The sequence below is a fragment of the Triturus cristatus genome, chromosome 2_1, assembly GCF_964204655.1.
Source record: "Triturus cristatus chromosome 2_1, aTriCri1.1, whole genome shotgun sequence".
In the NCBI taxonomy this organism is placed as follows: domain Eukaryota; kingdom Metazoa; phylum Chordata; class Amphibia; order Caudata; family Salamandridae; genus Triturus; species Triturus cristatus.
Window position 1 is genome coordinate 437921670 of NC_140581.1, and position 23704 is coordinate 437945373.

At 47.8% G+C, this 23704-nt stretch overlaps 1 protein-coding gene across 2 annotated transcripts in view; it reads left to right on the forward strand.

Moving 5' to 3' along the window:
* SLC30A5 (solute carrier family 30 member 5) overlaps positions 1–23704 on the forward strand; it is a 427281-nt gene that overhangs the window by 83032 nt on the left and 320545 nt on the right. For both annotated transcript variants that reach the window (XM_085632130.1, XM_085632138.1), the window contains exons 5-6: positions 8642–8729; positions 17631–17718. In XM_085632130.1, coding sequence (XP_085488256.1) covers positions 8642–8729; positions 17631–17718 — 176 coding nt within the window. The remainder of the gene's footprint in view (positions 1–8641; positions 8730–17630; positions 17719–23704) is intronic.

Consider the following 23704-nt stretch of genomic DNA (forward strand, 5'->3'; position numbering starts at 1 on the left):
TGGTATTGTACTGTATCTAGCTGTAACAACGTGTGATTGATTGAAAGCAAAGAAACTTGAAAATACCTCTACTGAATCCTAGAATCTTGTGAAACCCGAACTTGAACACAGAAATACCCTTCTGAGTAGTCTTCCTCGTTAATGAATTACTCCCGTTAAGAAAAGGTTTACTTAAAATACTTTGTTTCAAGTGCCTTATTAATCGGGCACTGGTTTGTCTGCAGATTTTTTTTTACCAATACTATTCCGAGAGATGCCAGTTTAGGATTCTTCTTTGTCCCAAAAATCCAACAGCTGCTGTGCAAAGGAGACTAGTGTTTCCTGACCCTTAGGTCCAAAGAATGGAACACTTTGGCACCACAACTAAAAAATGTCAACCCTCATGAGTTCGGAAGGACTCTTACTCTCATGTAGGCACGAATGGCCAGTTTTTTTCTGCATGATAATGTGTTTACAGTGAAAAACAACTGTGACTTGTACATTGCAAAAATAAATAGTGCAAAATCTATTTGCAGTGAAAAGCAAACACTCTAGCAGTGCTGCTCTGTAAAGAAATTAACTCGGCTAATTTATTTACAGAATTACTTGAAGGTGAACGTAAAACAAAGCACTAGCAAAGTTATTGCCTGGCCTCACATAATTTGTTCAAGCAGGAAGGCCTGGCTTTTAACCAGGGATTCTAGTTTAAACTTTGTGCACTGCATGGATGTTGCCAACACTTTCCCGTTTAATACCAAGGCTGCTTTAGTTTTAATTGCTTGAGGAGCTAAATTAGTACACTAGTACATATCAAACGTTATATCAGGTTGACGCAAGAAATCTCTTGTGTTCACTCATTGCAGTTTGACTTTGAGCATTGCAGGTACAGGCAATGAGTGGAGCCGGTAAGAGAGTGAGTAGTATCGGTGGAGATGTAAAGGGAAGGTTGGGACTTTGCCAGTGGGGTAACTGGGCATCACCAGCTGGGAAGTGGGCAGCGCCCTTCTAAGGAAAATTACTGGGCCTTGCAGTATTTATTTTATTTTTGGAAATCAGGCTGTGCCGGAAAAATACACACACGCTTTTCCCTGAAAAAAACAGGTGTTATAGTTAGGAATTGTAATAATATCTTACTTTACATTAAGAAAACGTAGGAATAAACTGAGAAAAACAACGGTAAAAGGGATATTAGTTGGGTAAAAATGTCAGTTAAAACATACTATTTTTTAAATTAATAAAACTACTGAAATTCAGTAACTGTAACTCGTGCCTCCGACATGCATAGTGTTGACATCAATGATATAATTTCAGATATTGCACTGGTGTTATCAATGATGTTGTAGAACATGTAATGAGTGATGTGATATATGAGGTCATTAGCAGGGCATGGCTGTTAAATCCGCCCGAGCATGGGGTCCCCTGAGCCTGAAAAATGCCTGGGGAGATGGACTGCGCACCCTCCCACCACCAAAGATGTAATCAGCCCCATGGGATGTGGTCTCCGGAGCCTAAAACCGGCTCAAGCAGTGTATCCTCACCCCTCCCCAAACAAAAAATGTAGTGTCGAACTCCGGAGGACATAAAAAAGAAAAAAAGAAAGGGGGGGGGGCTTTTTCTTTTTAGTACCATAGATCATAGATGATTGAGTGTCATGAGTGTTGTCGTTTGTGAATTAATTAGCACTATCGACCACGGGGAATGGGGTCCCTGGGGCATAAAAATGGTGCAGGGACGAGAACCGAACAGCCCCTGCACAAGCAAACCAATTTTGCACTGAGTAGCTGCGCCCCTCCTCCCCGGGCCTTGGTCCTCCTTGGGGGCCATTTAAAAAATGGAGCCTGGACTTTTTTTTTGTTTTTTATTTCTTTTTTTATTTTTTTACTTTTTCTAGTGTCATTTTATATTAATGGCGCAAGGGACTTAGTATGAAAATAGCTGCTGCTACATCTTTGTTGATGTGGTGGCAGCTAATCAGATCTTGAGATCTAACCGCTCCGTGGCATGATCTCCCGAGGCTTCTCCGGGAGCAACGTTACTTTTATTAAGTTCTTGTGACTTTTAACCTGCCGCCTACCTGCACTGCCTTAAAGCGCCTCAGATCCGGCGCCCTGATCCTCCCTGGCTGCCCTCTCTCCTGCACGAGACCAGACCGCCTCCGCTGATCGCCCCCTCCTCGCCTGACTCTCGGAGGGGGACGGGCGGCTCCTCCATCTTGGGCGGGTCTGGCCTCGGCGCTGCAGCTCTTTGGCTCCTCCCCCCCTGGCTATCACTTAAGGCGCACACCTGCCCACACTTCCTGACCTGTTGTCAGATCTCCCGAGGCTTCTCCGGGAGCAACGTTACTTTTATTAAGTTCTTGTGACTTTTAACCTGCCGCCTACCTGCACTGCCTTAAAGCGCCTCGGATCCGGCGCCCTGATCCTCCCTGGCTGCCCTCTCTCCTGCACGCGACCAGACCGCCTCCGCTGATCGCCCCCTCCTCGCCTGACTCTCGGAGGGGGACGGGCGGCTCCTCCATCTTGGGCGGGTCTGGCCTCGGCGCTGCAGCTCTTTGGCTCCTCCCCCCCTGGCTATCACTTAAGGCGCACACCTGCCCACACTTCCTGACCTGTTGTCAGATCTCCCGAGGCTTCTCCGGGAGCAACGTTACTTTTATTAAGTTCTTGTGACTTTTAACCTGCCGCCTACCTGCACTGCCTTAAAGCGCCTCGGATCCGGCGCCCTGATCCTCCCTGGCTGCCCTCTCTCCTGCACGCGACCAGACCGCCTCCGCTGATCGCCCCCTCCTCGCCTGACTCTCGGAGGGGGACGGGCGGCTCCTCCATCTTGGGCGGGTCTGGCCTCGGCGCTGCAGCTCTTTGGCTCCTCCACCCCCTGCCACGCACCCTTGACCCTCCTTTTTCATGTGTCGTCCCTATATAACGGCTCCTGTCTTCCGGCTGCGCAGCGGACGAGCGCAGCGGGCGCGACGAAGGCGCGCCGAAGTTGCGCCTAAGTTAAGCCCGTCTGCGCCCGTCCGCGACGGGCCGGGACCAGGGGCCACACACCCTGCTCCTCACTTGGTCTATTCCCCCGCACAATTGATAGCATTATCTGCCTTTCCTTCTTCCCCCCTTATTCCCTTACATCATTTACACTCACTTGGTATTCTTTCCTCTCCCTTGCCTTACCCGACACTAACCTCTGTCAATTCTTCCTTTTGTCCTACTATATCATCTCCGGTTTCTCGTCCCCCCCCTGTCCCTACTGTGCCAGCCTACTTACTTAATACCCGGTCTGCAGTCAAACACCAGACAGCACTCTTTAACCTTCTGATCACTGACTCTCCTGACTTTTTATGTCTGACTGAAACTTGGTTCTCTGCCGACTCCCTCCCTGATCTTTTAGCCATCCTCCCCGACACCTACTATGCCCTCCGAGCTGATCGCTCGGATGGAAGGGCCGGTGGTGGGGTGGCGATGATCGTTCGGTCGGCACTCAAATTTCAACTCCTCCCTCACTCCCACATATCCAATGTCTTTATAGACAAGATCGTGAGGATTAAAGCTAACATTCCGACTGTGCCCCAACCTACTTCTAGGTGCTTTGTCACTTCCCCGCTTTCTTCCCTTGCCACTTTCCCCCCTATTTCTCTTGATCTATTCTACAACTACCTGCTCAAAGTTAAATCGGGTTCCCCTGCAGACTGTGCCCCGGCGCGCATTCTAAAAACTCTTTTCACCGACTCTCCTGTTCCCCCGCTCACTTTACTTAATTCTTCTTTGGCCTCTGGTTCTGTTCCTTTATCATTTAAATCCGCCGTTGTTCTCCCCATTCTAAAAAAACCCGGCCTGGATCCTTCCCTCCCTGCCCATTTCCGACCCATCTCCCTTCTCCCCTATTTAGCCAAGATCCTCGAGACCCATGTCACCTCTTGCCTCTCCTCGTATATCGAGGACAATGGCCTTCTCGCCTCCCACCAGGCGGGCTTTCGCTCAGGTCACTCCACGGAGGCAGTGGTTCTCGCGGTTCTGGATGAACTTAAGGGGAAGGCAGACTCCAACCTCCCCCAAGCCTTGGTCATTCTCGATCTGTCCGCTGCGTTTGACACGGTTGACCATTCCATTCTTCTCGCCCGTGTCAGCGCAGCGGGCATTCGGGGTGCGCCCTTTTCCTGGCTGGCATCCTTCCTTCGGGATAGGTCCCAGGCGGTTCATCTCTCCGGCTTTTCTGCCCCCCCCGTCCGGTCACCTGCGGTGTTCCTCAGGGTTCTTCTCTTTCCCCCCTTCTTTTCAATCTTTACATCTGTCCCCTTGTCACCTCTCTTCTTGAGCTGGGGGTCTCTGTGTATAATTACGCAGATGACCTCCAGCTCGTCTTTGATCTTTCCTCCTCTCCTGACTCTCTTCCTAAATTCAGTTCCACCTTAATCTTCATCTCCGAGTGGATGAGCGCTAACCATCTTAAGCTCAACCCTGATAAGACGGAACTTGTCCTCACGGGTGGTTAATCTAACCCTTGGTCCCCAGCACACTGGCCCCTCTCTTTTGGTCCCCCTCCTACGCCTTCCTCCTCTGTTCGCACCCTCGGCATCAAAGTTAGTTCTGATTTAACAATGCATAGTCAGATTAGCTCTGTTGTGTCTTCCTGCTTTCTTTCCCTCCGTCTCATCCGGAAAATCTCACGCTTTTTCACCACTGATGCACTCAAAACCATAGTCCTGGCTTTAGTCATCTCTCGCCTCGACTATGGGAATGGCCTGTACGTGGGCATTCCTGCCTACGAGTCTCGTCGCTTGCAGGCCATTCAAAATCAAGCTGCCCGCCTCATTTTCACCCTTCCCAAATCTTCTCACATTACTCCTGTTCTTAAATCTCTTCACTGGCTTCCTATCCGCTTCAGATCTCTTTTCAAATTAGCCTGTTTTGCCTTTCGAGCTTATTCCCGCTCTGCCCCTGCCTACATCACCTCCCTTATTTCATCCCACGTCTCTAGTCGAACCCTCCGTTCTTCTTCTCTTTCTCTTTTGCGCGTCCCCCGTTTCCGCAAATCCAGAACTGGTGGCACTCGTCTCTCTGTTTTGGCCCCCCAGTTCTGGAACAGCCTTCCACTCCATATCCGTTCCATCCCCATTTACACCCACTTTCGAAAAGCCCTCAAAACTTTTCTTTTCACCCAGGCTTTTTCCTCATAGGTCCCCCGGATCCCCCCTGTGAGCTTTGACCAGGTCCCCAGCGCCAGGAAGCCGCTTGGTAGCAGTGCGCTTTATTAAATATTTTTTTCATTTCATTCATTTCATTTCATCTATACATATATTTTGAATCTTTATTTCCGATTTATACAAAATCACAAAAAGCATGCTTAGAAAACTTTGAGGTGAGCAGATTCAGTGTTGCTAGGGTTGCTCTTTATAGGCCCTGCCCTTCCACCTAAACTTGGAAACCACCCAGAGTTCTCTCCTTTCTTTTTTTGTAGCTAGATAGATAGATAAATAGATAGATAAATAGATATCAGGCCTCGAAAAAGTATAACAATGTTAATACAAAAACAGTTCATGGACAGAATGCAGAACAATGTCATACATTCACCCCACTACAGAGATCTGGGCCTAAATCCATCGGTTTTTTGCTCACCATGCCGTTCCAGTTCGAACCTAGCCATATGCAAATCAGTCTTGACCCTGTGCCTCATGGGTACAGTCCAGCCCGAACTGCCAAGCCAGGTCCTCCATGGACTGGAAACAAGCATCCTAGGACCGGTTTCGGTGTATCACCCATCTTCAGCCAGGATAACTTGATTCCAGTGGCATGGAGAGCACGGGACCCACATCTGGGCATACCCTTCCCACTCAGGGTGACAAATGCAAAAACAACAGTTGATGGACAAAATGCAGAACAATGTCATACATTTACCCCAGTACAGAGATATGGGCCTAAATCCATAGTTTTTTTTGCTCACCATGCCATTCCAGTTCGATCTCAGCCATATGCAAATCAGTCTTGGCCCTGTGCCTCATGGGTACAGTCCAGCCCAAACTGCCAAGCCAGGTCCTCCCTGGACTGGAAACAAGCATCCTAGGACCTGTTTCAGAGTTTCACCCCTCTTCAGCCAACCCTGAAACCGGTCCTAGGATGCTTGATTCCGGTCCAGGGAAGACATGGCTTGGCAGTTCGGGCTGGACTGTTCCCATGAGGCACAGAGTCAAGACTGATTTGCATATGGCTATGTCTGAACTGGGTTGGCGTGGTGAGCAAATAACGATGGATTAAACCCACATCTGGGACTGGGGGTGAATGTTTTGCCAATGTGCAACATTCCGACCATCATCTTGTGTGTTTTGCTGTTCGCCCTATGTGGAAAGGGTATGCCCAGACGTGGGTCCCGTGCTCACTACGCCACTGGAGTCAAGCTATCCTGGCTGAAGAGGGGTGGAACCCCGAAACCGGTCCTAGGATGCTTGATTCCGGTCCAGGGAAGACATGGCTTGGCAGTTCGGGCTGGATTGTTTCCATGAGGCACAGGGTCAAGACTGATTTGCATATGGCCATGTCTGAACTGGGGTGGCGTGGTGAGCAAAATAACGATGGATTAAACCAAGATCTGTGACTGGGGGTGAATGTTTTGCCAATGTGCAACATTCCGTCCATCATCTTGTGTGTTTTGCTGTTCTCCCTATGTGGGAAGGGTATGCCCAGACGTGGGTCCCGTGCTCATTACGCTACTGGAGTCAAGCTATCCTGGCTGAAGAGGGGTGAAACCCAGAAACCGGTTCTAGGATGCTTGATTCCGGTCCAGGGAAGACATGGCTTGGCAGTTCGGGCTGGCCTGTTCCCATGAGGCACAGGGACAAGACTGATTTGCATATGGCCATGTCTGAACTGGGGTGGCGTGGTGAGCAAAATAACGATGGATTAAACCCAGATTTGTGACTGGGGGTGAATGTTTCGCCAATGTGCAACATTCCGTCCATCATCTTGTGTGTTTAACAATGTTAATAGCCTTGCAGGTCTAGTAACTTGAATAATCTACTCGAAGCATGAAGTGTTAGTGCACTTTCATTTACAGACAGCACATTTTCCATTGCAATGGCCAAACACTTTCCCACTGATATGCAGTTTTACCTATAAAACGATATAGTGGATATACAATAATCTGTGGAAATTAGGTTTCAGCAAACATATTTATCATTTGCACATCGCCAAGTAAAGTATTCTGATTTGTTTTCATCCTATTAAAATATTTTTTTCATGACACAGAATTACAGAACAAGGGCTTACATAACTACTGAAATGTATTTTGAAATATTAGTACAGTTCACTTTCTAGCTATCTAAATGGGTTGGAATAAAGCATTGCATCCTACAGCCTTTTATTTCACGCTTTTTGTACAGCGCATTTGTCAGTTTACATCGTCAATTACCTTTCTTTTTCTGACTGCAAAGTTGGAGGATTTTGTAAAGTGAACTGTCTAACAGAGTGATCACTAATCTGCAAGGGAAGGGAGGAAGCAGTATTCACGGCGGAGGGAAACTTAAGTGGACTCCGCGTGAAAATGTAAGAACTGGAACTGGCTGTATTTGCGAGCGTGCTGCCCCATATCCAACATTGTTGGGACACCACTGTGTGTCTGAATTGCAGATTACTTAATGGGCCATCACATCGGATATGGCATTCCGCACTTTCAGCGGGTTGAAACATTGCGCTTAATGGAGTCGTCAAAAAGAGGTAGTTTACCTTTAAGATCGAGGTGGGGTTGAGTCATTACTCCAATCGGAGTGGATTTAGCAATATTCGAAAGGACCCCAGGTGTGACGACTCGCCGTGAAACCGGCACTGAAGAAAGCTGACAAGCTGAAATGCATCTGCCAAGATGTTTCACATCTCCAGGGGCTATGCGCAACGGAACTGGTAGAGAATAAATCCTCTCGAGAACTAACCCTTGCTGTGTCGGACCCATTCATATTTATAAGTGGGTATTGGAATATATATATATATATAGATATATATCAATATATCCTTATTCTAAAGACCACTTTAGACTTCACCTTTAGGGACTATTTTGACCATCGGATTCATCAGTAGTCATCAACCTTGTGCCCCATGTATTATATAGCAATACATATCCGACAATGTGAGAAATAAAGACCTCTGGGATTAATCCAATAGAAAAAGGCAGTTTTAGTCTTGCACTATTCCTTTACCTCTGTCTTTGTTGTCTCTACATTACCACGTGCCATAAGCTTGTCCATCCCAGATCCTAGTGCCTCATACTGTTGCCGGTGCTGCTTTTACCAATAGATTCCATCATAATTTTGTCTATTTAAGTATACATGAGGTTGAACTTAAATAGTCCATTTGATAGTCTTTTTTCAGACCGTCACCATCAATCAGTGTTTTCAGGTTGAATCCATATACAATGGATTATTGATACTAATTGGACATTGAAAAATGAGAATGAAATAGGCAGTTGTCAGACTAAGTAATCAGGCACGGCTATTTGTTATTCTCAGAATTAGATGTGGAGGATCCCATGCCCGTTAAGCAATATGTGTGATTTGTATGCATCAATGAAAATGTACCTGAAAGTTATCTCTCTTTTGCAATAATACCCTTGCAATGCTGGGTATGTTTTCATAAGTGGGAGATGGAGAAGCACATCTCATTGCCTTATTTCTGTTTTCCAGGACATTGCTACTCTTCGAGCATAGCGACCTTGTTGTCCTGACATTGCTCACTGTATTGTTCACCAATTCTGGAGGAGGACCATCAAAGGTATTTCCGTTAATCTCGACAAGTGCAACTTGTAGATTGTTATGGTTTATTCTACTTTACAAAAGATGGATATGATAGACTGTTTATAGCACAGTGTAGTTAAATTTTGTTCGTGGGTGATTCATATAAGTAAACACAGCAGGGACAGGGCTCATTTTCTAGGGGAATAGTCCCACTGAAGCCCCTGGGTTGTTGATGTAATGTACTCCCACTGTCAGAAAAATGGGTTGTTTTTGTAAACTGCCGACAATACCAGTGTGCTCCTCCCTACTGCCACCTTTTAGTGTGCCAGCAGGATGTCTGTCCTAAGAAAAAGAAAAGTGTGGTTTATATTCTAAGACTTTAATTTCGAGTGGTCCTGTAATCTTTCATGCAAGTGCGCCTGCTTCAGTTACCATTACGAGGAATACCAGTAACTCCAAGGATATGATTACTGTCGGATTACAAGTAAAAACATGAAGGTCCTCTGAGAAATTACTGGGGGAATCTGTCTTTTAGGGTAGATTTCCCCTATAATTAATCATTGTTTCATGCTGTTTCATGCCTAGATTTTCAATGTTTTTAGCAGCTGAAATCTCCAAGTGACCCCTGACCCTGCTTGCAGGCCAGGTCGCTCCCCACGCCGCACAGCTCCTCCTGTGTGTCCGTGACTCCCCAGCGCTGCCGCCTTCTGCTGTGAGTTCGCCGCTGGTGGGCTCATTCTGTCATTGTATTACTTGTTCTGCTTTGCTGCCTATTTTTTGTCCTGTCTTTGCCTGTTCCTAGCCCCCTCACCCCGCTGCCCAGTGCCCCCTTTTTCATTCTGTACCCCTCACCGCTCCTCTTCCCGTCCCCGCTGCTGCTCCCCTGCGGCCCGCCCCCTTTTTTCCTTCTGTTCCTCGTCCCGCCGCCCATTCGCCGCCCCGCTCCCGCCTCCTCCTCCCTCCCACTTGGCCTTATATGGAGGACGCAGCGCAGCAGTGAGTGCGACCCCTGACCCTGCTTGCAGGCCAGGTCGCTCCCCACACCGCACAGCTCCTCCTGTGTGTCCGTGACTCCCCGCGCTGCCGCCTTCTGCTGTGAGTTCGTCGCTGGTGGGCTCATTCTGTCATTGTATTGCTTGTTCTGCTTTGCTGCCTCTGACTGTATTTTTTGTCCTGTCTTTGCCTGTTCCTAGCCCCCTCACCCCGCTGCCCAGTTCCCCCTTTTTCATTCTGTACCCCTCGCCGCTCCTCTTCCCGTCCCCGCCGCTGCTCCCCTGCGGCCCGCCCCCTTTTTTCCTTCTGTTCCCCGTTCCCTCCGCCGCCCCGCTCCCAGCTGCTCCTCCCTCCCACTTCGCCTTATATGGAGGACGCCGCGCGGAAGCGCAGCGGGCGCGCCGCTGGTGCGCCAAAGGCAAGCCCGTCTGCGCCCAGGGCTAGGACCTCTGGACCCCGCCACCGCCACAACACCAGACTCCGATACAACGCCAGCACTCTCCTCGCACTCCACGCCGGACGAAACCACTGCTGCTTCCAGGCCGCCCCGAAACGCACCCACGGAGCTTTCACCTGCAGCTTCACCTGCGACAGAGCTAACAAACCTCCCAGGACCAGACCCAACCACCTTCGCTGCATACTCCTCAACACCCGCTCCGCACGCAAACACGCAGTCGAGCTCTGGGACCTGCTCGACACCTCCGCCCCAGACGTTGCCTTCCTGACCGAGACGTGGTGGAACGACTCCTCGGCGCCCGACATCGCCATTGCCATCCCGAACGGCTACAAGGTCACCCGCAGGGACCGCACCAATGGTTTTGGAGGAGGAATAGCCATCGTCCACAAGTCCACCCTCAAGGTATCCACAGACCACGTACGACACCCTCAGCACCGCCGAGCACCTGTACTTTCGGATCCACACCGACCCCAACACTACCCTCCGAGGAACCCTCGTCTACAGACCCCTCGGACCCCAGACAAAGTTCTGCGACTCCATTGCCGTCCTCGCCAGCACACACGCACTCGCCTCTACGGACTACATCCTCCTCGGGGACCTCAACTTTCACCTCGAGAACAACAGCGACACCAACTCCACCACCCTGATCGACAACCTCGCCAACCTCGGCCTCAGACAACTCGTCACCGCACCCACCCAAGCCTCCGGCCACACGCTTGACCCCGTCTTCTCCACCAGCACCCACATCGCCTTCAACAACACCATCGAACTCCACTGGACCGACCACCGATGCATCCACTTCACATTCAAGAAACCAACCACCCACCACCGCACCCAACCACTCCCCCGCCGCTGCTGGAGCAAAGTCACAGGAGACCAGCTGACCACCACCCTCGTCCAGAACCCACCCACCGACCCAGACGCCGCCGCACGCACCCTCAGACAGTGGATCGACGACTGCACCAACACCCTCGCCCCACTCAAGAAACTCCACAACAGCCGCACCAGCAAGAAAGCCACCTAGTTCACCGCAGAGCTCCAGACCTCCAAACGTGCAATGCCGAAAACTGGAGAAGAAATGGCTCCTCGAACGTACCCCGGACAGCCACGCAGCCCACAAGGACGCCACCCGCAGACATCACCACCTCATCAGACTAGCCAAGAGATCCTCCTTCAAAGACTGCCTGGACAACAACGCACACGACAGCAAAGAGCTCTTCAGCATCGTGAAGGAACTCTCCAACCCCAGCGCCAACACCAATGACATCCCGCCATCACAAGAACTGTGCGACTCACTGGCCACCTTCTTCCACCGCAAGATCGCTGACATCCACGACAGCTTCAACACCACGGCCGTCCTGACTACGCCAGACCCCACCACTACAAACACCACCCGCACCAACCGCCTGACCTCCTGGTCTAACGTCAACGACGACGAGGCACGCAAGATCATGAACTCATCCACTCAGGATCACCATCGAACCCCTGCCCACACCACGTGTTCAACAAAGCAGACGCAGCAATCGCACCCCAGCTACGGAAGGTCATCAACATCTCCTTCGAGACAGCGACATTCCCGAAAAGCTGGAAGCACGCCGAAATCGGCGCCCTCCTCAAGAAGCCCAAGGCAGACCCCAAGGACCTCAAGAACTTCCGACCCATCTCCCTGCTCCCGTTCCCGGCGAATGTCATCGAGAAAATCGTCAACATACAACTGACCCGCCACCTCGAGGACAACGACATCTTAGACTCTTCCCAGTCCGGATTCCGAAACCACAGCACCGGGACAGCCCTCATCGCCGCCACAGATGACATCAAACGCCAACTGGATAACGGCGAAACGTCAGCCCTCATCCTCCTAGACCTGTCAGCCGCCTTCGACACAGTTTGCCACCGCACACTAAAGGCACGCCTCCAAGAAGCCGGAATCACACGTGCCAGCTCTGAGGACCAGGAGCATATGAATCTGGAGCGCACGCAAGGACCAGAAACTCCCCAAGATGATGATGTTAAAAGCCTACTACTTGAGATGCGACACAGCCTTACTTCTATAGAGAGTAAAATGGACTTTATTACGAGTCTGATTGACTCCATAGTCCTCAAACTCGACAAACATGACAAACGCATTAAAGAGATGGAGAGGCGCATTTTGGATACCAAAGACACCGCGGCACAAGTGCAAAAGCAGGTCGCGCAGATGGACAAGCTTCTCAAAGTGATTGCCGCAAAAAAGGAAGATTTGGAAGCACGCAGCAGGCACAACAACATCCACGTTATTGGCATTCCAGAAAGTACGAACACTGGGCGAATGAAAGAATTAATTGAACGTCTGCTGCGTGAAACATTTGGCGTGGAGGTCTTCTCACGACCGCTGGGACCTAGACCTTCTTCAGGTAGCAATCCCCTACCGATAATTGCCCGCTTACTCAATTTTTGTGACCGCGTTACATCCTTGAAGCTGGCCAGGGAAAAGAGACAATTGATCTTTGACTGTAATAATTTCACCATATATCCCGACTTCACAGCAGCAGTACAAGAGGTGAGGAGGAAGTTCATTCCGGCCAAGCAGAAACTTTGAAAGGCTCAAATTGATTATGCACTCATGTTCCCAGCCTGCCTACAAGTCACGAATAAGGGCAGGCAATACTTATTTTCAAATGTGTAGCAAGTGGAGGACTTTCTTAAACGGACCACACGACCAGCAGCGCACCGGGAAACGAAGGACCACCAATCCAGATCCACATCCCCCATGGTGGAATGAAACTTAAGGGACAGGTTAACCTGCGTATTGCACCACTGGAACAGGTGCCGGATCAAGAGACTTTCTTACTCCGTCCAGCAGGATTTGGACAATGCTGCATGGCGTCCCTTTTTTCCAGTTGACGTCAGACATCCCATGCTGGCTGGGGGACAGTTGAAACGATGCAGGAATCAGATAAGTAGCTATGGGAGCGAGACATGAGAGGGATTGAGGGTAATTACAGTACTGGGACTATAATATGGAGTATACCGAGCACCCCTTCACCCCCCCCATACCAACGGGAGGCGACACCAGCGACTGCTGGGGAAGGGAGAAACTCGGACTGCCCCTGACGTTCCCCCAAGGGCGTTCCCCCAAATAGTTTAGACAACCTTAAGAGGTCTGCAATGAGTTGGGTTTTTTGGTTGCTGAGAGGGCAATGTGATGCCAGCATAATTGGGATGCTGGGAGAGGGGGTTTGGGGACCACTGCTTTGCATTCTAACACACTTTGTTTTGTACTGGGTAGATTTACGGATATACACATGGCGGTACACGAGTAGCATTAGGCCTAAACACCATACAGCGGAAACCATAATATAAGACTTATGGCTCAAACAAATGACGCATTAAAAATCCACCTCCTAACATGGAATGTCAGAGGTTTGGGGGATCCCCGGAAGCGCAGACAAATACTGGTGTATCTGGATAGACACCAAATCCATATTGCCATGCTAAAGGCGACCCACTTTGATCCACGTTCCATTCCACAATTTGCCAGCAAATGGGCGGCACATAGTTTTTTCTCGTATTCTACATACTACGGTGATCCTCATTTAGAAGAATACTCCATATATTCCGGGTGGGATGTTCTGTGATTCCGGGGGGAGGTATTGCATGATGTGGGGCAGGCTGAGATCACAGTCGGTTACACTGGAATGTTGCTATGGACCGAATGTAGATGACCCAGACTTTCACACCACGCTGTGGGAGAAAATCCTTGAATTAGGATCCAATCATAATTTGGGGAGGAGATTTTAACACAACCCTTAATCCGGCCAATGTTAGGTCCAACCCTCTTCCACATCATTATACTAAAACACAAGGCATTCTGCTAGACATGTTTTCTGATAATGGCCTGGCGGATCCTTGGAGACATATTCACCCTGTATCAAGGGAAGGTACACATTATACAGCAATGCACACCACATGGGCTAGACTAGACTATTGGGTCATGACTCGGGGAGTAGGCCCATGGATAGTTACCGCGGAGCATCTGGCCAAGACCTATTCTGATCATGCCCCAGTACGGCTGGTGATATCCCCTCCAGAATTGACCACTAACTCGAAGAATTGGAAGCTAGTACCAGAGGCATTATTGGACACCGCTTTCCAGGCGGAACTAGGACAAGAGATCACAGATTTCTTCCAGAGGAACATAGGCTCAGTCACACATATGGGCAGGGTTTGGGAGGCCTTTAAGATCACTATGCGATGTTCCTGTATCGCCAAAAGCTTTGGGGTCTTACAGGACATCAGATGCAATCTGCGAAAGTTAGAGGACGAGCTTAAGAGGATGGAGGGTAAGATGGGTCGAGACGTGAATGGTGTTCTTCAGGTAATGTTCAGGGATAAACTCACGGAGTACAAACACACTGCCAAGAGATAAACACGTTTCAGAGGGAGATATTTTGTGGCGCGGCGATATGGGGAAAGGCGAGAGACCAGGCAGAGCATTGGCGGAGACTGTCAGCAAACCACGTTTCTCCAATCACGTGATCGAGATTCTAGATGACGAGGGGACGAGTTACAGGGACAGCCAAGAAATCCTTAGGATTGTCACTGCGTTCTATACCAACTTATATAGCACTCGCTGACAACATCCACCTGATCTCTCAAGTTATTTGAAGGATACAGCCATCGGGTGGTTGGGGGATACACAAAGGGAGTTCATCACTGCTCCCCTTTAGAGCGATGAGATTCGCGCTGCAATAATGCAGATGAAGTCGGGAAAGGCCCCAGGGTCAGATGGTCTTCCTATAGATTTTTACAAAACTTACATTGACCAACTGATTCCTATATTGAAAATGGTCCATGAGGAGGCCCTAGAAACAGGCGTACTTCCAGGCACTATGAGAGAGGCACTAATTACGTCGCTCCTAAAGCCAGGTAAACCCCCAGCGTCATGCGATTCCTACTGACCGTTATCCTTAATTAACAATGACGCCAAGATCCTGGCCAAAATATTGGCTAACAGATTAAGCCTTTTGATGGAGAAATTGGTGCTGCCTGATCAGGCCGGATTTATTCCGGGGAGAGCGACATCTCACTATCTCCGTACGATATTCTCCATATTACAAAATATAGACCCCCAATTGGCTCTTGTGGATTTTTTTTAGATGCCACGAAAGCCTTCAATTCGGTAGAATGGGATTACTTATTTACTATACTTCAAAATATGGGAATTCCTATTGAATTTGTGACATGAATATGCCTCTTGTATACCTCTCCGGTGGCCAAGGTTCTCATCAAAGGCCAAACCTCAATGCCTTTCTCTGATACACGGTGCACCCGACAGGGGTGTCCACTTCCCCCCTATTATTTGCGCTTGCGATTCAGCCTCTTGCGGCCAAAATAAGACAGCACCACCATGACAAAGCTTTGTGTTGCCGGCTACACCCTGTACTCATCTCACTATATGCAGATGATATTGCACTCTACCTTATGATCCCCAACAGAACCTTAATCCTATACTGAGAGAATTTATCCGCTTTGGGGAACTCCCATATCTTTCCACTCACTCCTTCTGCGACGAGATTGACTCCCGATTTTCCATTAGAATGGTGTGATACGGAGGTTAAGTATTTGGGGATCTATATCACCAATGATCGCACTGAACTGATGTGGTTAAACAGCAAGGCTCTGGAGAACATCACTAGTTGCGTTGCGCAATGCATCTCTCTTCCATTGTCTGTGGCAGGCCGCATCTCTCAAATCAAAATGATTAATCTGTCTAAACTTTTATATTTATTTCTGAATATACCATACAACCCTGGCAGGTACTTCTTTAAAACCTTACACACGGAAATGATTCGGCTAACGTGGGGAGGCAAACAACCACGACTGAAATGGGATACACTCACTAAGCCATACTCCCAGGGAGGGTTTGATGTCCCCAACTTAGAATTATACTATTATTGTGCACAGGCCCACTACGTACATTATTGGTTTCGTCCTCCTAAATATATGCCACAGGTGGCAACAGAGCAATGGCTCGCTGTCCCCCCTACTCCTGGAAGGAGTTATACTGAGTACACCCGGACCCCGAGATATGGATCCTACATCGGTTGAATGCACGGTGAAAGCATGGCAATATATAGCCAGGCATATGCAGGTTCCTCTGCTGTACTCACCGTTACTTCCCCTAGTATATCATCCAAAGATGCCAGCATTACAAGAAGGGGCCCACAAAAGGACTAAAGCTAAGTTTGATTTAACATGTTGGGGTGATCAATATTTAAATGGAAAATTCTGTACACCTCAACAGATGTTCACTAAAACGTCACTCTCTCCCATGGACATCTTTTTATATGTAAGATTGCGACAGGCGGTGAAGGAATACACACTTGCATACCCGCAAGAACCACAGACACTGGCTCTGCTACAGGCCATATTGAGATGTAACTCAGCTTCACATGTAGTATCTACACTGTATCACAGTATATATGCAGAACAAGTCCCAGAACTAAGCAGTGCAAGGGAAAGATGGGCTGCAGATGCAGGACAGGAAATAACAGTTCAACAATGGTCATTCTGTTGTGCACAAACGGAAAAAATATCCTCTAGTAGTAGTCTACGCATCATACACTATAAGTTCCTACGCCGTACTTACTACAGGCCGGTCAAAATGTACAAGTATAGATTGCGGGACAATGATAAATGTGACATATGTGGGGCGGAGAGGGCAGATTTCCTGCATCTTGCCTGGGAGTGTGATCAGTAACACGACTATTAGCGGCAGATATTCTTGGCATTAGAAACAATGACAGCACCTCCAATTCAACCTTCACCTTTGGTAGCTCTGCTGGGCTACACGGAGAACATAGCCGTAGGCTATCGCCGATTTGTGTCACTTGCACTCTTATTAGCTAAACGCAGGATAGCATGTAGATAGGGGTGGGGCACGGCACCCAAGTTTAAATATTGGGTCCAAGATGTGGTATTTTGGCAGGACCTAACCCTCTCACATATGCTGAACTCCTTCCATTGACATCACGGCCCAGAGACATATGGGACCCCCTTAAAGCGTATCTATTCGCGCACCCCATAGACACCACGCACACTACACAACTGCATTAACGTGCACTAGATACATGTGGATCTAGAGCTACTATGAGGCAAAACAAGAACGTAATTGACTGGAGGATGTATTGTATAACTGATAAGTAATAATGTCTAGCTGTAGGCCTATGTATATCGGAGTGAAATGTATACTTGTCATCATGCAGACGGTATCAGTGTATTTCTACCCAAGAACTGGTTTTATGTTTCATCAAAATCAATAAATAAAATACAAAAAAAATTAATTCAACTAGTTCACTATCAGTTTTACACCATGAATGCCTCATTCATACTTCTTTCTATGTCAATTGTGCTGCCTGACAACTGTGCTCCTTAACTCTGCATGTATTTTGTGGTATAGTTTTAATGTGTTATTCTAAAATTACCTTTTCTTACTCCTTTTTGCAGACTAGAGGAGCAGCCTTTTTCATCATTGCTGTAATTTGCTTACTGCTTTTTGATAATGATGACCTCATGGCTAAAATTGCGGAACACCGTATCCTTTTCTGAGGATTTTGGCAGTGTTTAGAGCTCCACTGTGCTTGAACTGTATTTTAATTTTGACTTCCTAATTCATGACGTCAGTCGCAAAGTATATGTGTTGGATGACTTCATTCATGTTTTCATTTTGTCATTTTTAACCTCTCAATACCTTTTTATTCACAAAATAAGGTGCTGGTGGGATTTGTTTGCTTTGTGTACGTAGGAGTGTGATATTAGGTCCTGGCAGGTGTTTTTATTGCTGAGAAGAATAGGGAGAATAACCAGACAATGGTCGTGGCTAAAAGGTCCGCGTAATGAATAAAAAAAAAATCCTAGCTAACGTAAGGGAAAGTTTCAATTCTATTAAAGACATGGCGGCGAGGATTATGCGTTTTTTGTTCGCTTTATTATCTCTGCAGCCACAAGGAACATTAACATACCAATAAACTGTTTCTCCCATGAACACCAGGGAAGGTAGAAAAAAAAATCCAGCATAGCAACCAGTCAGTATTCAGTTAATCATCATATAGTCCCCTTGTCAATGTTTAATCCCCTCTTTCTTCATGCAACAATCATCATGTCATTCAAGTCTCCTACTCTTGTTTAGAGGTATCAGTACCTGTAGAGACAAAGTGTATAAATAGCAGAACCACCTATTGCTGGCATAGCACAATCACTTAGAAACGCCTCATAACTTATTGAGCAAGCATGGACATTTTACAACATTATATGCAGAAAGTTATTACTCACCCGCAATGAAAAACAACTTATCAAGAACCCTGTGGTAGGATTTACTGGTCTTTGATCAGTAGGTGGGAATAATCTTCACCTGTGTGTCCTTAATCAAATTGAAAACTTTCCTTTACAATAGTTAGGAAATGTTGTATTCTGTGTCCGGATTATGCTTGTTCAAAACGTACTCGCCACCAATGAAGGCATGTTAATTCCTGGCTTGAAATAGAAGGTCTCAAAGGTGGAATCAGAAGACCAGTCTACTGTATTAATAATATCTTCCAAACCGACAGCCAGACGAAATGCTTTAGAAGCCTTGTCACCCCTCGCAGAATGTGCCCCAAAACGCCGACCTGACCCAACGGGTTATGTGTGGAGAAGAAACAGTCTAGAAAGGCTTTCTGAGGGAAATAAGGAGCTGTCCCTCCCAGGGGGCCTTAGCTCATCTGTCATTGCCTTAATGCATCTAACAACACAAAGTTTGGGAGTATCAGGAAAGGAGGGATAAGAAATGATCCTGGTGTGCATCTTTGTGTGTTTAGATATGTGAAAAGTAACCCCGCCCAGTGTAAAAACCCTACATATAATATCCAGAGCCTGGACATCCAGAACGCGACGACAGGAGACTAAGCACAGAAGCATGTTCAACTTCCCAGAAATGTCTTTCCTTGAGAGATCTTATTACTTTGCCATGATAGAAAAAGATGAAGCACTCTATTAACATCCCATAGGAACGCATATCTGGGTTCTGGGGGAACAGATAATCGAATACTTCTCACCAACTTCAGCACCAGGGGATGTTCTCCCACCTGGAGATCCTCAATGAGATCATGACTGGCTGAAATCGCCAAACCAAAGAAATTTACTGACTTGTAAGCCATGATCTTTTTTGCCATGTCCAATAGGAAATTCAACACTGGGACAACGCTGGACCCACGGGATCCAGATCCTGTTGCATACTCCAACTGTACCAGGCAGACGTGTATCGGCGTACTGTGGAAGATGCCAAAGCCTCCGCTTGATGTGAAAGGGCCAGGACTTGCCCTTGTCTCTGTTAATCCGCTACACCATGAGCGAAAAGACTGGTCTACCACCAGTTGGTGGAGATTCCCTAAGGGATCTCTTAGGAAATCTGGATATAGGGTTAGAAGGATTAGAGAATCCCAAGAAAGTTCCATCAAAACTGGATACTATGCTTGAGATTTTCAAAGGCGCGTAACCAGAACCAGATTCGCCTGTTGCCTCCGGACTTGCTCCGATAATCGAGCGATCATAGGGATCGGGGGATAGGCGTACCCCTGCTCCAGACTTCGATCTTCCAGAAATGCATCCGTCTCTGCCACCAGTGGATCAGGCCTCCAGCTGAAGAACCGGTCCAGTTGATGATCCAGACGAGATGCAAAATGTCCACCATGAAAGGACCCCATCTACTGGGCAGGGCTGTAAGATCCTGGGAATTGAGTTTCCACATGCTTGAATCCTGAAGATACCCTGAGTTCCAGTCCACTACTGTATTGGAGGAGCCCAAAAGATGTTGGGCTGTCATCGAAACCTTGTGGGCATGGCAGAACTCCCAGAAGTCCATGGCATGATCCGACAGAGCTTTGAACTTTGTGCCCTCTAGGCGGTTAATGTAATGGACATCGGGCACATTGTCAATCTTCAGGAGGACACAACATTGGATCTTGTCTTTGGTCCAACAACATATTGCAAAGGAGCCCGCCAGTAGTTCCAGGCAGTTGATCTAGAGGTTCTTGAGAAAACCAACATCCGCCTGTTGATAACGCCCCACAACAGACGCCCCAGCATGTCATGCTGGCGTCCGACTCGATGATAAGGTGCAGGCTGGAGCCGGATATGGTCCTGCTGTACCATGAGTCCATGTGGGAGAGCCACCACTGCATCTCCTCCTTGACTTCCGGTGTCAGTGGCACCACTGCCATATAAATTAGGCCGCGTCTGAGATGGAAGTCCTTCAGGCATTGTAAGGCACAGTAGTGCAGGGGCCCTGGAAAAATTGGCTGGATAAAAGAGGAGAGGAGGCCCACTATCCATGCTACTTGGCGCAAAGACATCTTGGGTTTCGCCAGAGTTTTGCGTAGTCTGCCTGATCTTTGCCAACTTCCTGGAGGGAAGGCTGAGAGAAGATTCAACTGAGTTTATGACAAAACCGAGGAAGGTGAGAGACTGTGTCGAAACGAGCTGGGACTTGTCTGTATTGATGATGAAGCTGATGGACTCAAGGAGGGACACTGCCATTTGTAGCTGGTCTGAGAGGCTTCAAGGGCATTGTTCCATCCAGAGGATGTCATCCAGGTATATGATTAGATGAACTCCCCAGGCCCGCAAGTGGTCCATCATGGGTTTGAGTACCTTGGTGAAGCACCAAGGAGCTGGAGACCGACCTAAAAGAAGGGCAGTAAATTCAAACACCTGATCCCGGCATTGGAACTGGAGGAACCTGCGGTGAGGAGAAAAAACTGAAATTGAGAAGTATGCATCCTTAAGATCGAGGCGCACTATCCAATCACAAGAACGCAAAAAATTCTGTAGAAGATGCATCCCCTCCATCTTGAAGTGGCGATAGATCAGCCACCCGTTAAACTCCTTCAGATTGATAACTGGGTGTTGACACTCCCATTCATGCTTCTCCACCAGAAAAAGGGTGCTCAGAAAACCACAGGGATGATGGCCTGTTCCTTCGACATCTCTGATTGTATGAGGGCAGCCTCTTATTTGCAAAAAAGCAGAGGTGCGTGGACAATGACGATGAGTAGGAAAGCCGTAAAACTCAATTTGAAAACTTTGGTTTGAAGCACCAAGGCAACTGAAGTAATCCCCGACAATAGTGTGAAAATTGGAATAGCCTGCTCCCAACCGCCATGTGAGAGGGAAAAGTTGTACTCTCCGTTATAACGTCCTTGGACGGACTGCCCTCTGTGAGCACCTCGGGAGCCACAAAGACAAAGTCCATCCTTGAAGGGAAAGAAACCACCAAACCGATTAGAATCTTCCCACTATGCTTGTCTGCCTTGGCGTCGGACCAGCCCCTATGAAAACCCTATGGTTCAACATTTGTTTGATAGAGCCCTGAGCCTTATCTAAGGAATTGAAGATGGCCACGAATTTCCCCCAGCTCTTTAATAAAGGGGTCCATGAACAGGCCCCCTCGGTCACTATCCCTGCCTCTGAATACGCTAGGTCTCCCAGCTTTGGATCAACCTTCATCAAAAAGGACCTGCGGCACTATGCAGATAAAGCAAATTTTTCGCTGCCCAGGAAAATAATGGCTCACTGGGCCCAACCTGAGAGCACATCTGGGGGAATAAGGCGCCCTGCTGTTATGTTACAGAATCTTGTAAAGTAAATAGTTACCCAGAAACCGGCTTCCCAGTGCTACTAGGAATCACGAAGATGAAGTGCATTGGTTAAGTGAAGAGGTGAGGCTTCAGTTGCTTCCTGAAACTTGACAGATTATCATTGGATCTGAGATAACTGGGCAGGGAGTTCCAGAGCTTGGACACTAAATAATGATATGATCGAACTCTGCTTCTCGTTCTTTTGATTCTGGGGGTAACGAGGAGGGAGCAATTTTTGTTGGCTCTTCGCTCTCTTGTATTATTGTATGGTGTAATGAGGTGACCAAGGATGTGTGGACCGTGAGCATATTTTACCTTGTGCGCAATGCACAAGGCTTTGAATTATTTTTCTCTCCGGCAACCAGTGAAAGCTTGCTAAAGCTGGACTCACTGATTGTGTTTTTTGATAGACCCAGCAGTATTCGGGCTGCAGCATTTTGAATAACATGTAGCTTCTGAACCTCACATGCTGAACTGCCCAGGTAAATAGAGTTACCATAATTCTTGTACCACTACTTTCCAAGTATCCACACGGAGCCCTTTGATTGTCTAAGGGCTCTCAGGAGACGAAACATGTTCCTGCTACTTTCTTTACTGGGGAGCCCATGGTCAGGTCTTCATCCATTTCCAGGAAATCTCTCACATAACCATTTTCCAGTTTTTCTATGATCTTGCTAATGCCTGGGAGCAGTGATATTGGTCTGTAGTTCTCAGTCTTGTCGGGGACTTTTTCAGCAACAGGGTACTGATTGCATGCTTCAATGGGTCAGGGACTAGTCCACTTTCCAATCAGATGCTGTAGATAGTTGTCCAGACTGATATGATAATGTCACCTCCCTTCAGCAATATATCTATAGGGGCCGGATCCAAAGGAGAGCCTGACTTAATTGTGTTTGCTGCTGCCCAAATGAAATAATTGTTCAATTGTGGGAAGTTAGAAAATTTCATTAAGACCTTCTTAGCTGGAACAATCTTTTTAATATTCGGGTGTAGATCCAAGTCTCCCAACAGGGAGTCCTATATGAGACTAACTTTCCTAAGGAAAAGTTAGCAAACTACTCTGAGCATTCATTAGAGGGTCAGGGACTGTCTCCTGAATGTTTCGGTTTTAGAAAAGAATTCACAATTGCGTAGATGTCCTTAGAGGGCTGCAGGGACTGATTGAACTTCTCTAGGGAAAATAATTTTGCGCCAGCACTGGTTCTGGAGAACTTCTGGGATTTACTAGGAATTAGCGCCTCCAGTGTCGATGTAGTCCCGTCCTTAATAAAGAAGTGGCAGTGTCCCCATCCAGACTAGAGACCGAGTCCTGTAGAGTATCTATCCAGCAAAAAAAGTCAAGTTTAGACCAATGTTTAAAAAGTTTTGTGAGGGAAATTCTTGTTGCAGTACCTCTCCCCCCCCCCCCCACAGTTTTCCTGGTATTGATGCAACTTTGACTTAAGTCTTCTGGCTTCCTGCTTACCAGGACCCCAGTACCAGTGTTCTCTCCCTAAAAATTCACATTTGTTCCCCCAATTGGCAATACCTTTAGCACTCTCAGTAAGACCCTGGTAAATGGTACCCCTTTTACCTAGGGCATGAGATATTAAGAGGGTCCCTAAGGGCTGCAGCACGACTTATGCTACCCTAATGGACCCCTCACCAAGCTCATGCAAGAGTGCCATTGCAGGCTGCCTTTTTGGTGCAGACAAAAGTGAAAACATGACAGAACACACCCCTAAATTAAATATTTTGGGGACCCCCTGGCACAAGAAAACCAGAACCTGCCGACCTGAAAGACGAAGGAGGACATGAAGAGTTGCATACTGCAAGAACTGAAGAGCCAGCAGCTGACCTGGCACCAACCCTGGTAGCATGCCTGCTGACTTCGACAATTGGACCAAAAATGGACTTGTCCTACGCCTG